Source organism: Gobio gobio (genome assembly GCF_949357685.1).
Source record: "Gobio gobio genome assembly, chromosome: 1".
Classification (NCBI taxonomy): Eukaryota; Metazoa; Chordata; class Actinopteri; order Cypriniformes; family Gobionidae; genus Gobio; species Gobio gobio.
In genome coordinates this window covers 55062376-55079179 of record NC_137097.1, presented here as the reverse complement: position 1 = coordinate 55079179, position 16804 = coordinate 55062376, and the positions used below count along the sequence as shown (strand labels likewise).

Sequence of the window (16804 nt, the reverse complement as noted above, 5' to 3'; positions counted from 1 at the left end):
CATGGGTTTGTACTAATCTCAGTAAAATTAATTTGACAACTTTTTTTTTTCTCCCTTGATGCATCACTAATAACCTGATCACTCTCAATTTAGTCCCCGGTTACATGAGTTTCCTCTTATGCTAAGTCCATTAGTGTGCTGAACTGTTGGATGTTTTGCATTTTATTGAGACAAATGTCCAATCGCTGAAAGACCTACGTGATTTGAGTATAATGACAGGGGTCTTTATGGAAGGCATTTGTGTGATCTATTAGGGCAATAAATTGTCAGCAGAGCTTGTGACAGAGCTTTCATTAGTGACTTTGGAGGAAGATGAAAGTCATCGGACTCCTATGTGAGTTAATCCACCAAAAAGCTATTTTTAGCGGCTGTTTGCCCGCCAGGAACTGAACATATGAAAAATCACCTTTCGCTGTTTTTTTTTTATTGGCATTCAGGCTGGTAGGAAGTTTTCTTCTGCTGGATTAAAAGGGTCCTACACATGGTCTGGAATTCATAAAACAGGAATTTCACGCCACACTTTCACCGCTGTATAGTCGCCCGCGGAAATAAAATCAGACTCTAAAGGTTCTTTCTCCCAGCCTTTTGTCTGTTATTTGTTGAGTGTGGCTGGGTGACTAAAGGAGATTTTCATGTTATCCAGGGGTTTACTGGCATGTCATGTCTGGTCTTCTCAAATGGCTCGGAAGTTATGGGTTTCTAATGCCTGATTGTGTCTGATGGAGAGGCTGCAGATTTCTTCCTCTGTAGGCTGCTGTTGCTAGCCAGCAGGTTCCCGAGGGCTCTCAGCTCTCTTGTTTGTCTTGCAGCGCTGACATTTTTTGGCTCTGTGCCCAGAGAGCGTCTAGTCCCTCCCGCCCCCTACCACTGCATCTCCACCGTCTCTTCAACTCGCTCATTTCCCCTCCTTCCTCCACCTACCGCTATTTCCTACAGTACTTCATACTGACTTTGACTTGGACTGTCTCTTATAAATACAGAAGAGACCAACAAAGTGAAGGCAGTTATGGTGTGCGATATGTTATCTCATTAATTCTTCCCATGATCACGTGCACAGTTAAAGCTAAAGTGAAGGTCTTATGGACCTAGGCATTTAAGACATTTAGACTGATAATTGTTTTCATGTTTTGGCTGATAACCAATAAATAGTATCACATTCTATACCATTATATTTGAATAAATAATAATAAAAAAAACCAATAAAAAAAACAATGGTTTTAAATGCTACAAGTGAATGTATGCGTCACACAATTATGTGCATTATGAAAAAAAAAATTGACACTTAAAAATGTATGTGTTATTAATAGGGCTGTAATCAACCAAAGAAAATCTTGGTCGTCTTAAGTCCTGAAATTTTCGACTAAAAATAACGTTAGGAAAAAAAAAACGTTAAATTAATTAGCTGCGCACTGTGCGCAGTACTTGGTAGCCTTGTTGTCTGCCTAAATGAAATATAAATAAACATAAACTAATAGACTATTTGCAGTATATTAAATCGTTTTTGACCTTATTATTTTGCACTGAAATGAGTCTGACATATACGAGTCTGTTGGCTCTGACAGCGTTGCATCACCTGCGCAATATCATAGCCTTTGATTTCCAAAAATATAGTACTATGTTGTCAACTAGTCATATCATCACAAGAACTTTTGAGGAATATGCAACATAATTTAGACAATTGTTTTTGTCATATGTATTATAATAACTGACAGACACTAATTTCAGCTGCTCTGTGCAGCTCGAACATAGGAGCTCAGCTCAGCTTCGCGGTTGAGACACACATAGACTATTAACTTAAAGCTTTTACTCTTAAACACAAAAGGCACGTCCACTTTAATAAAAAAGGAATATTTATTAAACAAGCCAGATCAAGAGCAGAAACGAAATAAAGTGCATAACTGAAAAATAAAGCATAGGCTCAAAACTAATACAAACAGTGGGCACAGCACATCGCGCATTAGGCTCCAAATAAAAGAATAAAGTGCCCAAATCCAATAAATAATACTAGAAATAAATTTGCAGTTTGCACAATAATAAAAGGGACTGGGCAATTCAAAACAGACGGGGCAACCTAATGCAGACAAGTTATCTTACCGTTTTTAAGTGATATGACATGTTTGTCGTCGAGCTGTGATATGCAAACTGTTGCTTGCAAAATTTGCATTCGACTTTTTTCCCATTTTCTATTTAAAAAAAGTGCTGCCACACTGCCGATGTCTTTGTTAACATGGTAGAAGAGGACTAACTAGGAAAACGCTCTTACAATTAAATAAATAATCTACTGCAAAGTAGCGTACTTCAATCTGTCTCTCTTCTCCTGTGGGTTGGGCTAATCCAAAAGAAGTGAAAAAAAAGGGGGGGGGGGGGTTCTGAAGACAGACTGTTACCTGTGAAACAGGGGTGCTCTGAAAACACCCCTATTAGCAATAAGTGCTTTCCACCTGATGAAATGAACGCGGCAAAACTGATGAAATGAACGCGGCAAAACTAATGAAATGAACGCGGCAAAACTAATGAAATGAACGAGGCAAAAAATCGACCAATCAGAATTTTGGTCGAGCCAGAACGCATCGACTAATAATCGACTGGGAGATTACAGCCCTAGTTATTAAATTATCAGTCTTTTTATAGAGCAATTAAGTCATGTATTTATTATAATTTTAATTCGTGCAGCCACAAGAAAAGATATTTGTCAATGACACTCAGGATTTGTTGCACTTACTTTGATCTTACTTTAACATTAGATCTTTACAACTTTCCCTTTCTTAAACAAATGCTTGAAACCTCTGCAAACATCTTTTAGTCATCTGACAAGATCAAACCGTAAGACACTTTCACTTTATAATTGTTGTGTCCATTGATCGACTGATCTAAATGGTTTTTATATTTCTATATAAAGCTAAATGTCAGTGGCAGTGGTGCTATGGTGGGCAAGTATTGTAATCGATGTTTAAACACTGTTTAACACCGCTAATACCGACTATAGCTGCAAAATGACACTGATCATGTGACGCTGAAGACTGGAGTATGCTGAAAATTCAGCGTTGCCATCAAAATTACATTTAAAAAAAATTCAAATAGAAATCCGTTATTTTAAATTGCTATGATATTTTACAATATTACTGGGTTTACTCCATTTTTGATCAAATAAATTTAGCCTTAATGAACGTGATGTTTTTGAAATATTTTTGAAAAAAAGACGTTTGAACGGTATCAGTCAATATCTGCTGAGCACCGGTATGGCGCCAAATATATTGTGCATCTCTAGTTTAAAAGAGTTATGCAGTGACTATTATTAGAGAAGAAGAGCATTCATAGGCTTCTATCAATCTTCGTTTGGTGCATCTGGATCATGTCACATTTGTTTATCTCTGATTCATCCACTCAGGCAAGAGTTTACTGAAAACAGGTGGTTTACAACAAAGGAAGTTCAAAGTCAATGTTTGTATTCCTAAAAGAAATGGTCCTCTGAATCCCAAGCACATCCTTTTCCCTGTGAATTTCGTGTTAACATTCTTTTCTGACTATTGTTAACATAACCGTTAACTTATACGGTTGAACTTTGTTCAAAGATGGATATTTTTATAACTAGAATAACTTGATGCTGCTTTCATTCAGTGATTTCTGCTTTATAGTCTTCAGGCAGGTTGGTCTGTATGAATGTGCTGATGGTGAGAGAACTTGATCTATTTTGGGCTGGTTGGTGTTTTTCTCAATACTAAAGGAGAGCATGTCTTTTTATTAGTGATAAACCAGACTTTGTTTTACTGTGAAAAGCCAGTTGATTACATTTGTAGGTTCCCTTTCTTTATCAACAGACATATGTAGTTTGTTCTTTTTCTTATAATTAGTCACTGTATATAAAGTAAACAATTATGCATACTTGGGTTCTTTTAGATTTTAGATCATATTCCAATTAGTACTGTTGCCCTTTGTTTTGTGGGTAGTCTTATGATGTGATCATTAGCTATTAGAAAAAAAAGCATATTTGCTAAACATTTTATCTTAAAATGCTCTATTAGAGTTTAATCAGTTAAAATACAACATTTATAAATGTTGTTTATAATATATTTTGGAGTTGCTGTATTGGAGTTACGGTCTGTATTTTGTTTTAAAGATTGGGACCAAAACAACTCACATCTGATCTTTTTCACAGCCTTGGGACAAAACACGTCACACAAAAGGAGAACCATTTGATGGAAGAAAAGAAAAAGAAAAAGCAAGAGGAAAAGAAAAAGAAGGAAGCTGCTCAGAAAAAGGTGAGGGCTTCTTTTCCTATGACCTACAGGCTTTCACGTAGAATCTTGTGCTTGCGTCCCCCTTATAAAAGCTGCTTAACGGACACCTTACTGAGTCTGTCATAAGCTTCTGAGACATCTCTACCAACGTAGAGCACAGACTAGAGCTCACAACAGCCTGTTAAATGTGAAATTCTGCCTGTGAAACACGGATAGATATTATGGTGCTCACTTCTTAGACATCATCATGGAGTTACAAAGTCAGTGTGTTTACTAACATTCACTGATGTTACACAGGCCACATCCTACTGCTCTTTGGATTGATTTAGCACATCCATCTTGATCTCTATTTAGCATAATACTGAAGCAGATATCCATTCTAATCCATCTTATGTGTTCCAGGATTTATGGTCCACTAGTAATTTTTACAGGTTTTACTTTTTTACATAAGCGACACGTTCTTGTTATAAAGCGCCTGTACACTAGACACTAGAATGTGTTCATCTCTCAATCTACTTTTGTTCTTTCTTTACAGGCTGCTGAACCGAAAACCAAAGGTCAGTTATGATTCTCTTTGCAGTGCTTTATTAAAGCATGAAGTTAAAAAGTGTTTCTTTTTTAAGGATCTTCTCCATACAGATATGTTCATACCACATGCATCTCCTCAAACACCTCTAGAGTGGCAAAACTTAAGTTGTAATGTGCCTATTGTCAGAATCAACACACACATAATACCATCCCCTATAATGGTAGTTTCATGTGGGAATGCAGTACATTTGATCAGATTCTGCGCAGTTATTTATGTGGGTGAATTGAATGACTGGCACAAGACGGCACAACGTTGATAGAGACAGACAAATCAACCACGACTGGTCGTAACTTCAGAGAGATTCAGATATTTGCACTTTTTAAACATTTGAAATTTTTATGTTATTGAGCGTCTCTATCTGGCACTGCAGTAAATCAGGATTGTATTCCTTAATGTAATGAATTATTCAGAAACAAGGTGAGCATAAAACATTTTTGCTGTTTTCTTTAATAGTATTTAACAGTGAACATGTATACATCAGGAGAATTCTATCCTTTTTGTCATCATACCTCAAATAATGTATTCTTCTTGGTTGAATTCTGGGGAGGAAATGTAATTTAAAGTATTTTAAAGGGGTCATGAACTGGCTTTAAAAAAAAAGTATACTGTCTGAGATCAACTTATGACATTTGCGTGTTTTTTACATTCAAAAACATCATAATGAGTAAGTAACAGGCTATTTTCTACCCTGGTTTTTTATTACTTGGCCCGCCCGATCAGTGGATATAACCGCGAACCGTGCATCACTAACACACACACACACACGCACCCACACACAAGCCAAGTACGTGCATCAGCAACGGTAGCTCAATCCGGTTTAGCTCCACGTAGGCCTATGTTATTTGCCTATTACATGTCATGTGTGAATTGGTGGGCAGGGCTACAGAATTAGGCGTTGTTCTTCTGTTGAGGCAGTGTTTCACTGCACTCTGACGTCACAGGGAAGCACATTCACAGGTTGATCGTTTGCTGAGCCAGCTGTCAATAAAAGGTTTTCTTTGACTGACAAGCAAGTTTTCAGCTCTGACACTTAAAGGATATTCTTATATTAAATGACCTTTTATATATCAGAAGCTCAAGGGAAAGTTGATTTCTCAATTCATGACCCCTTTAAATGAAAGTCACAATTTAAAATTGCTGACTTTTTTTCTTCTTCATAGCTAACATTGAATTGTTAGCTTTTATGTTTTAAAACGGTTTATTATTATTTTTTTATGTACATGACATGACAACTGAAGGAGCGTCGTAGTTTGTGTAAAGACTTAAATAGTTTTCACAATAAATATTAAAATGTTTACTCTTTGTTTTGCTCTTTTTGTAGATTATCATAGTAGATTATCAAATTATGAATTTTCATATTTTTAGATAAACAATCTGTGTCTGGGACAAGTATTTAACAATATAATATGTACATAACACTGCATTTTCAAAGTAGCCAATTAAATGGTGACATGAAGAAAAGCCATACAATTTTACAAAAAGAAACAAGCTGAAAAAAATCCACTTGACATAAAAGTTCTTGTAGTGGAAGTATCTGTTCTGTGTTTAGTCTGGTTGTTAGTAGGTCCTGGTTAAATCAGTGTTAAGCAGCAGATCTTCGAATGACAGGAGAAGTGAGAGTGACAGCACTGGAAGAGAGACAGTGGGTGCAGGAAAGGAAGGTATGTGCTGACGTGTTTGGTTCTGGTCTCCTCGCCTCCCAAAGGCCAGGTCACGCTGTCTTCATTGAGAGGGCTGAGGTATGGGGCTATAAATTTTAGATGACAGAAAGGGCTTTTTGAGGGTTGTCATGGGGCAGATGGGAGAGGGGCTTATGTCATGTGAGGGATAGACGGTCATAAATCTCATTAGAGCATCTGCTAATGCTGGAACTCAGAAACATCAGACTTAACACAGGAGGGAATGCTGGTTTAGTGTGCTCAGGGAACTTCCGTTGCAAAATATTCTGGAGAATTGAGTTGCAAGGCTCTTTCTTTTGCACGTTCATCCAAACTGCGTGAGTCAGTGTTGAGAATCTGTTATTTCTTTAATCGGAGTGCACTAGGGGCATTCACGGAGCTTTGCTAATTAGACCTAATCTGGTTTTGCTTTGTTTCACATCTTTCTTTATCCCCTCTTGGGCTATGGTACCTGAGGACACACATTATCTGCAGCTGATAAGGATATGTCTGTTCCTTCCGCCTGTTAGATCTTCTTGAAATTGGCTGACCTGTTTCTGTGTGGCTTGACATGTGTGTTAGATTTATTCTGTGTAAAGTAAAGTAAGATAGACCAAAGTGCTTGTTTGTGGAAAAGGGTAAGTCGAATGTGATATTGTAGCGTAACCCTCCTGGATCGATGTTGACCTTTTAATGCCCAAGCCTTCTAAATGCTTTACCCGAGATACTGTCTGTATGATGGATCTTTTATAGTCTGACAAATGTGATACAAACAAATAGATAAAGTGATGTTTGAACCACCCCAAATGGTTTTCCTTGTAATTCGGGTTTGTATGTTTAAGGTAACAACTAGTTGGTCTTAAAGGGATATTTCAGCCAAAAATGCAAATTATGTCATAATTTAGTCACATATGGAGTTGGCTGTGCCTTTTAAGGAAGCCATTTAAACTAGGCTGGTTTAGGGCATGTCCATCAAATGCCAGATGTGTTTTAAGCGATGTTTAGATGCTAATCGCAGTTCTTCAGTGGGGTAACTGACAGGTATTCATCAAACAAAATGACTAAATTATGAAATCTTTAGTGCACAAAATAGTCCGTCATTATAAAAACAGAGACCTACGCATAAATAACAGCGATTTAAAGACTGACAATTATTGTCTTGAAATCTGGAGTTTGATGGATCGACACAACCTCTTGTTAGTCTTTCAGCATGCTAAAATGCTTTCTGAGAAGTTGTCCCCTTTAAAACCCTGCCACTATAAATATTAAAGCTAAGTAAAGAGAAAAAGGAGTTGACCTCACTTATCGCTTACTATGTGACCTCTCTGACAACAAAAAATCATTAAAAATGAGCTTGTCATGCCTCACCTTAGTAACTAGTATATTGAATATGTTATGTTCTGTGATTGCTGAAAAGTCATTTTAAATTCAGCATGATGTCGCCTAAAGATCATTAGAGAAAGGTGAAGGTGAGCTCTAAGGCATGAATCTCTAAAAAGACTCCTGGAGGAAGCAGCGCTGTGCTCTGGTACTGAGTGAGCAGTAATGAGTGTAAGGCCATCTTTCTCTTTTCAAGAGAGGCCCACGAGGGGCCTAATACACACACACACACACACACACACACACACACACACACACACACACACACACACACACACACACACACACACACACACACACACCTGGAGAGATTCACAGGGAAGTGCTTTTGCCAAACCGACAGAGTATTTTTGTGGAATGGAGAGCGAGCGAGAGAGAGAGAGAGAGAGGGAGAGAAGAATAACAGAAAAGTTGGAAAATGCTGTCTGTGTCAATGGAGGAAGGGAGCAGTGGAACTGTGTGAAAGAAAGAGTGAGAACCTCAACCTGCTTAAGTTTCCTGTCAGCTCAAGTGTTTTGGTTTTGGCCGCAGAGAAGCTCAAAGGCCTCAGAAGATTTCCAGACTGAAAAAACAACCGTCCCCCTTTCACCTCTCCTTTTTTTCCTCCAAATCTCTTTCTTTCCCTTTCACTTTCTAACTCATTCTCTTAAACTTCATTTCCATATGTGCACACATGGACACAAACCTCATGGACTAATCAGATTTGCTGCTGATTGTTGCTAAACCTGATTGCTAAATCAGAATGTGCTAAACCAGATTCTTCAGTTGTTCTGCTCTTGTTTCAGTTCAGGCACTTTTTCTACTTCAGCCACAGGTACTTTCTGTCTTAATTAGTTATTATATACTTTTGGCCTAGTTGCCCTTGACATAATCTCAACCTTAGAAAGAACGTTTATGACCCATTTAACTGTAAAAAAGAGATTTACTTTTTGTGTGTGTTCAGGCCCGCTTCATAGGTCAGTTTCAGTTTAAATCAAATAATGATATTGAGATGCATTGCAATGTATTGCATCATTACATATGCATCATATCGAGAGGTATTTGGCAATTTCCAGCCCTAGTACCAATCATGGATTGTAAAAAAAAAAAAAGATGGATGACGCATCTCCACTTCCATCCACTGACCTGTGTGGCACACCAATGTGATGTGATTGAGTGGGTCCTGTTCAATCCCTAGGAGTTTTGATCAGTTATTTGGGAAATAAAGTTTTGTGTAAGCAAGTATTTTTAAGAAATGGTTGATATATTTTGAGAAGGTTTGCACTGTTCAGGTCTTCAAATCTTGAAAGATAGTAAACTACACAACATATTCTTAACCACAAGTGTGTATTATACTTTTTCCGTAGAGTAAAACCCATAACATATATTTACTTTTAGTTGGACCATTAGAAGCATATTTTCTTAGCCTGATGTCGTCATACTCAATTCTAGTCAGAATATGAGTCTGATACTGCTCCGTTGGGCTGTGATTATGGGGCGTGTTTCAACCGAACCAGGAAAGACCTCAATTGGATAGACCTACAACCAATCAGAGCAACGCATAACGTTAGTTGTCAAATGTCATCAGAACTCAACTGCACTGTGTTGCCAAGTTTTCCAATGTCCGCGGGTTGAAGCGACCCCAATTATGTGATATACAGACCCAGGAATGCGAATTTTAGCAGGCAGCCCTGCCAAAATAACACATATTTTACCCCCCAAATGCCATATTTTTCCGGAGAACCCTACACTGTACAAAAAATTCAGGTCTCCAATTGAAAATTTTCAAGTGACCGATCACATCTAAATTTTTCAGTTGGCCAAATTGAACTTCTGTGAATTGATGCAATTTAATTCACAGAAATTCAATTTGGCCAACTAAAAAATTTAGATGTGATCGGTCACTTGAAAATTTTCAATTGGAAACCTGATTTTTTTTTACAGTGTACCGGAAAGCTATTGGGCTTGTTTTTGGCTAGTTTTGAGTAGCAATTGGGCGGGTTTTGTTGTAAAAACTTGGCAACCCTGTCTGCCCGCACGCTGGAATAAGTAACGTTAGAAGAAAAAGAAGAGTGTAAACGATCTTTGCCGGTGTTGTAAAAAAAAGAATTTAAGGATACACAGAGTACTTACCAACACGATCTTCATTTCTGAGAGAAATAGTAAAGGTGAATGCATATACGAACAAGTTCTCCGTTTAGAATTAGAACAAATTCAACCCAAGCGCTTTTGATGACGTGGATGATTATGTTACAGTTTATCATCTGTCCATCATCCTCTAAAGCCCGCCCTGACAATTTCATTGGTGTGAACAGTTTCTATTTGGGCATAATTACTCCTACGGATCAAGTCCAGACCGAACTGCCTGAGCTCAAATGTTGTGGGCGGGGCTAATTTCGACAGGCTAATACTTTCTATGAATTGTACCTCAACTAGTAGAGAAACACAGGTCTTGGGTAGTTCATATACTTACTTATCAAATGTATCCTGTGGTTATTGAGAGTTGTCAAATAAATGTTATTTTGTCAATTAATCTTTAATATTTCAATGAGACCTATTTTATTGGAATGTCATTGATTTTAGATTGTCTTGCATCTAAACATCAGGACAGCTTTATCAGAAACTGTCATTCAGACAGCCCTCCTCATCTTATGGGCCATTTCATACCAAGGAATGTTACGATAACTGTAACTATAAAGTTTTAATAGTGTTAATGACACAGAGGAAAATTTTTACTTTCAGAAGATTTTTTCCAGCTGATGAATGACAAAAACATTAACAGTCAATCAGAATCCACCTGACTTTAAAGAGTGTGAGCATTTAAATCGACAGATGATGTAACCACACCACAGCACACACTTATAATGAACAGAAAGTTGTCGTCTGTTGGTTTAGATGGTAAGATAGTTATCGTTATTGTTATCATTCTTGGTTTGAACAAGCCTTTAGTCTGTTTGTTATGGCGGTCAGGGGCAGTTGTAGAGGGGTGTATTACCCAGCAGACCTACGTCGGGCTGAATAGCTCACATGGGTTGTTTGTTAGTTAGCACCTGCTCTGCTTTAAGGAACTGCTCATTACAGCACCTTCCTATGCCATATTTGCAGAGTTAGGGCATCCTTAATTACTGCTAATGACTCAGTCTGGCTGTTTGTCCTTGAGTTCCTCTGTTTGTAAGGAGGAGTTAGATCCCCTGAGACCTTGGCATCCACTTTATGAGCTGAGTACAGGCTGCGGCTCCCCAAGCCCTTACCCAGCCTATCTGAGAGGGCAGCCGCTACCCACTGTGTGCATGCAGAGCAGCGAGCAGAAGGATGACTCATGGCCTAGTGGTGCATGCATATTTTTTGGGATTTTATTTGCTTTTGTTGTTTTAAGCTCCGAACTTGCTTTTAGAATTGTTTTGTTATTGTTACTAAAACGTCTCTTGGCAGTAACACAGGCACCAAACTTGAGTCTGGAAAAGTATGGAATTCTGTGGGAATCCTGTATATATAAATTAATCTATGTTTTTAATGTGTAAATCTAATATTCTCCTTTTAAATTGGTTTAAATTTGGTAAGGGGGTTGATATGAACCGTTTCTACTAGGGCTGGTCCGAATACCATTTTTTGAGCTTCGAAGCTTCGGTACTAATCAACATCGAATATTCGAAGCAGACGCTAGTAGGCAGTGTCCTCGGGCATGTTGGTGTAATCAAGACAACAGCCGAAGAAGAAGCAGCTTAGAATGTGTACATTCATGTCGGATTATCAGCAGCAGTGAGAGAACGGCTTTTCTTGCAGCTTGAGTTGTTGTATCTAATACAAATTAAGCATCTCTAGTTGATTAGTAAAGTTAAATAAGGCGATCTGGCGCTGGAATGCGTTTGTGAAATCATGCAGAGTGCTCGTGGCCGCTGTTTTCAGTAGCGGTGGCTCGAGCAATCGATTGCTGTTGCGGAGACTTCATTCACCAAATGTACCCTAATGTGTCCCTTTTCTTGATATGCAATCACTGATTAACATCTTTGGTTTTAATGAGAAAATAAATAAACTATACTCAGCGGATATATGTATTTATTTACTACCATAAAGAATCGCTGGACTACAAAATATTGTGTTATAGCAGACGTAAGGAACTATCATCCCATTTCTGGACACACACACACACACACTCCTATCGCAGATTTTTTATTTATTTATTGACCTGAGGAAGGGGTTCTGGCAGACCAATCACAGCGCTTGCGGCCCGCGTAGAATTGACGCGTTGTTACATTTTTGGAGAGGTGCGCGTCAGGGTACGGCGTCAGGGTACGGCGTATCCAACGCGTCTATGCGTATGGTACGCCATACCTTCTGCGTGCACTCGACGCAGAAGTATAAATTGGCCTTTATATGCTCCGAGAACGGACACTGCACAAGTGATGCAAAACACACAGGTCTGTTACTTCCCAGTTTTGATATATTATAGTTCAGTTAGAGAACAGATTAACTACAATTAAAAATTGAATGTGCCGCATGAGCCGAACGAGAGTACCCAAACTGCAGCAGGAGTCAGATTTCATTCATCACGAGAGTGAGGAGCTGAATGACAAGATGATCGCTAGCAAAATGTAAAAGCACGTATTTAAGGGAGTTTGTCATTGTACTGTTTTGTTGTTGTGTTTTTCTTTTACAAAAATAGGCTAATGAACCCACAATTCAAGAAACCCGCCCCCGTATTGGCAAACCGAAAGTAAACTGCGCACGGCTGCATTCGTTCACAGCCGCTCCGTGCACAAGCACTGCAATGTGACAGTGAGGGAAAATTTTCTCACCGTCACATCCCTAAAAGGTAAAAAGGCTAATACATTTTGATTCTATTATTCTATTTTCCACAATGTCAAATCAACGCAGCTTAACCCAAACTGCAAGCTCAGGCATGCACTTCTTCCATTTAAACCTCATGCAGTTGTGCGCTCTAGACAGAGAATACTCTGTTGCAGCGAACAATAAGAAGCAAATATATTTATTTAAGTATAACGAGGTTGGGTTCCCATTCAACTGTCCATCCTATTAAAAACTGCTAGGCTAAAAAATTATTGTAAAAAAAAAAAGAGTTTTGTATTTGGCCAGATTTTATAGTGTGAACATATGCAAGCGCGAATGAGAACCGTTTCGAGGGGAATGCAAGGTGTGCGTGAGGAAAAAAACAAAAAATCGAAAACCAACCCATCGAACGAATATTCGAATATTCTAATCGATTATAGCCTCTGACGCCATTCGTTGCATACGTGCTTGTCGCGCTAGTATAAAATGGCAGAGGGAGGCAAAACACAAAAGCAAGTTATAAAAAAAGCACCCACTATTTTTACATTTTTACAGCATGAAAGTGCGTGCAAGCTTGTGTACATGAGTATGTGTGTGAGCTTTATTGTAACTTAAGTAAGCTACTTAACATTTTCATTCGCTTTTAGTTTTTACTAGTGTTTATTCGTTCTAAATGCTCCTGTGGTCTGCTGTGTTCAAACTTAAGTTTTGTTTGCTACATTCAGGAAGTGTACTTTCTTGGAGCAGATTAAATAAAAAGAGAGTTCATATATCTGACTGCTTGTATTCATTGACGAAAATGTAGCCATGTGCAGAAATACTGAAAATCAAGGATGTACCGCATCGTGATATCGAATCGAATCTTTGACATGATAATCGTAACTGAATTGAATTGTGTGATCAGTGAAGATTCACACCCCTAAAATTTGAGTGTATATTTGAACTTCGCTTTCAAAACATGTTGTTTTCTGTGGTTTGCTTTGACTCCTTTATGTTTGGCTTCCTATAGAGAGATTTTGTGAATATGTTTGTTGTCTTGTGCAGTCAGATCACGAAAAATGTGCTGAGCATGTTGTAAAATGTGTTGTGCCAACTGTCAACTTTTGTCACCGTCAAAGTCTCTTATTTGTAATGGCAGGCACAGTTCGAGTTTCATAAAGAAACTCTGCCAACTCTCCACATTCACATGCATGTTAGTCAGCAGTCATTATTTCTCTTAGGGAGCAGCAGGCTCTCAAAAGAAGCCCTGTTGATTTGCATAGAGAACCAAACACACTGTGGTTCATTTGGTGCACTTTTACATGGGTGACTATTTTTACAACATTCCACAAATGGCGATGCAAATTCATGTTGATATGCTGATGCCAGCCAGCTTTCTTCGTCTTTCTTGTATGCATTGTTACGTGTGTGTGTGTGTGTGTGTGTGTGTGTGTGTGTGTGTGTGTGTGTGTGTGTGTGTGTGTGTGTGTGTGTGTGTGTGTGTGTGTGTGAATGGATAGCACAATTTACTGAATTTTTGCAGATGTTTCTTTGTATCAAAAGTAATTTACTCTTACTAGAGTACCATGAGAGCCACTAAACAAAAAGGCCATTCTGAAAAATTTATGTTTTGTTTCATCTTTTCGTCAAAATATAATTTATTTTCTTGTCAAATGTCAGGATGCCTGCTGTTGTGGGTGGTGAATGAGTAAAGGAACCCAGCACTGTGCTAAAAGTAGTGAATGTTTGTTGTTTAATAAACAGCTGTGTAGAGCTGAATTTAAGACCAATGAGATTTCACTATTGGTGGGGTTACCCAGTGCAACAACAACACAGAAATGGAAAGCAAGCATTCGACAAAATGCTGCATGGCTTGTCGCACACAGGTCAACACAGAAGAGAACATTTTATCACGTATTGCTGTTGTTTAATCGTGTTGTGCCAGGTTAAGACACTGTGTGAGAGAGTCGGCTGCTGTTGACTTTCTCGCATGGTCGCAAAAATGGTGGTTTTCTGATTTGGAGCGAACGTGTGTGTTTGAACCACTGAAGGTGGTGGTGTGTGTGTGGAGAGACAGAAACATTCTCTGACTGGGTCAGTATTTATAGCCTCCCTCAGGCAGTGCAGTCTACCGCCATCTTGTCTTTTTGCCTGCCTTGTGTGTGTGTGTGTGTGTGTGTGTGTGTGTGTGTGTGTGTGTGTGTGTGTGTGTGTTCACACTAGCTCAATCTCCCTTTAAAAACGAGCCTGTTTTATATGCTGTGCTTGAGTGTGTGCTTTGAATTGTGGTCCATCACTTTCTTCGTAAAATGGCCCACCATAGTAATAATAGTAGAATAAAGGGATGGTGGGAGAAGCACATAATAGCTTATAATAGAGCTGTCTGTCTTCATAACATTCCTGTCTGAATGTCAAACTGTTTGGTAGAATGTGGAGCGAAAGAAGGCAGGCAGATGCGTACCGGTAGCACAGGTCAGGTGAGCCAAGCTCTGGAATCTGTTCCGCAGGCTGTACCTGCTCGTCTTCACGCATGTTCCTTTGATCATAAAGCTCTCGCTCATAAGACCTGGCCTGGACTAATTCCAGCCTAGGGTGTCAGACACGGCAGGTTACTGTGTGGTTCCTCTGTGTTTAGCAGTTAGCGGTGCTTCATCCCAGATTAGAGGTTTGTGCAAATTGCTTTGGTTTAAGAAGTGGCTTCAGTCCAGAGATGGCAATGAGGCAACCCATTTCACTGGGGAATCTGCTATGACGCAATGTTGGGAAAGTTACTTTGAGACAAAGCTAATCATAATTTAAAGTATTTAAACTATAGTCTACCTCTTTATGAAGTATCTAGCTACACTACAAGCTTCTCACTGCTTTTGTTTTTAACTAACTACATTTAAGCTATTTAAGAGGGCTATATATATATATATATATATATATATATATATATATATATATATATATATATATATATATATATATATATATATATATATATATATATATATATATATATATATATATATATATATTATAATATCATATTTTTTTCTTTTTCTAATTGTTATAACTATAAGAGGAAATCAGAAGAGCAGAATTTGAGAATCTGACACGAAAGCAATGAGGAACTTAAATACAGCTAATAAAATGAAAGAAATGCCAAAGTATGTACAAATTTAATAAAGATACACTACCATTCAAACGTTTGGGATTATGCCATTTTTGTTTCATTGATGAAAAATACAATAAAAACTATTTTAATAAATATTTAAAATGTAATTAATTCCTGTGATGCAAAACTGAGCAGCCATTATTGTCACATGATTTTTCAAAAATCATCCTAATATGCTGATTTGACGAATGGCATTTATCTGAAATGTTATGATCACTTTGGATTAGGGCTGCACGAGATTGGACAACTTGCATTGGGATATTTTGTTTTTCTGCGATACCTATATATTGCGATATAAAAACAATTTCACCAGATGATTTGAATAGCTCTATTTGAAAATAATAAATCTTCTAGAATGATTGGGCTGATTTTGTAGGGGAGGGAATCTGCATAGAAAATAATAAACAAATTACAAGCATATATAAATACAATAGAAGAAAGATGATATTGAAATAAGCAGTGCTTTGTTTTTCAGGTAAATCTAACAGTATGCAGGTGAGGAAATTGAATGATGAAATGTAAAATAACAGTCTTCACTCATTAAATGAAATACAACTAATATAATTAATTAGTACATTTGATCTTTGTTAAAGCTACAAAACTCGTTTTCTCTTTTGTTGTTTGATCACCATGGTGCGGGTACATAAGGACACTCATCCGTTTCCTTTCTCAATTGTTTATAACACATAACCGATTGTGTTTATGAGGATACAAAAAGTTGTTGATTAGGCAGGAGTGTGGGTGGGACCTTGATATCGCGGCTCAACTTCGCGCTGAGTACTGCGCAGACTCAGCCTCCAAGTTGCTACAACGCAGACTCAAGACCCAAGATGTCAGCGGCGGCATATTTGAACACTGCAGTTAACTTCAGTTACATAAACGGAAGAAAGTGAAGGCGTCCATCTTTTTTTAAATTTACAGTCTATGGTGTGCACAGACAATAGCACGAGTCCTCTTGCCCTCGATGATGCCTGACTTGACTTAAAAACATATGCAAATGATAAATGTTCACTCTATGATGGATGAACTTTGC

General features: G+C 38.1%; 1 protein-coding gene across 3 annotated transcripts in view; it reads left to right on the top strand.

The window, feature by feature from the left end:
• tnrc6c1 (trinucleotide repeat containing adaptor 6C1) overlaps window positions 1–16804 on the top strand; it is a 58490-nt gene that overhangs the window by 5195 nt on the left and 36491 nt on the right. For all 3 annotated transcript variants that reach the window (XM_079822846.1, XM_079822845.1, XM_079822844.1), the window contains exons 2-3: window positions 4157–4259; window positions 4774–4795. In XM_079822846.1, coding sequence (XP_079678972.1) covers window positions 4197–4259; window positions 4774–4795 — 85 coding nt within the window. In that variant the 5' untranslated portion in view covers window positions 4157–4196. The remainder of the gene's footprint in view (window positions 1–4156; window positions 4260–4773; window positions 4796–16804) is intronic.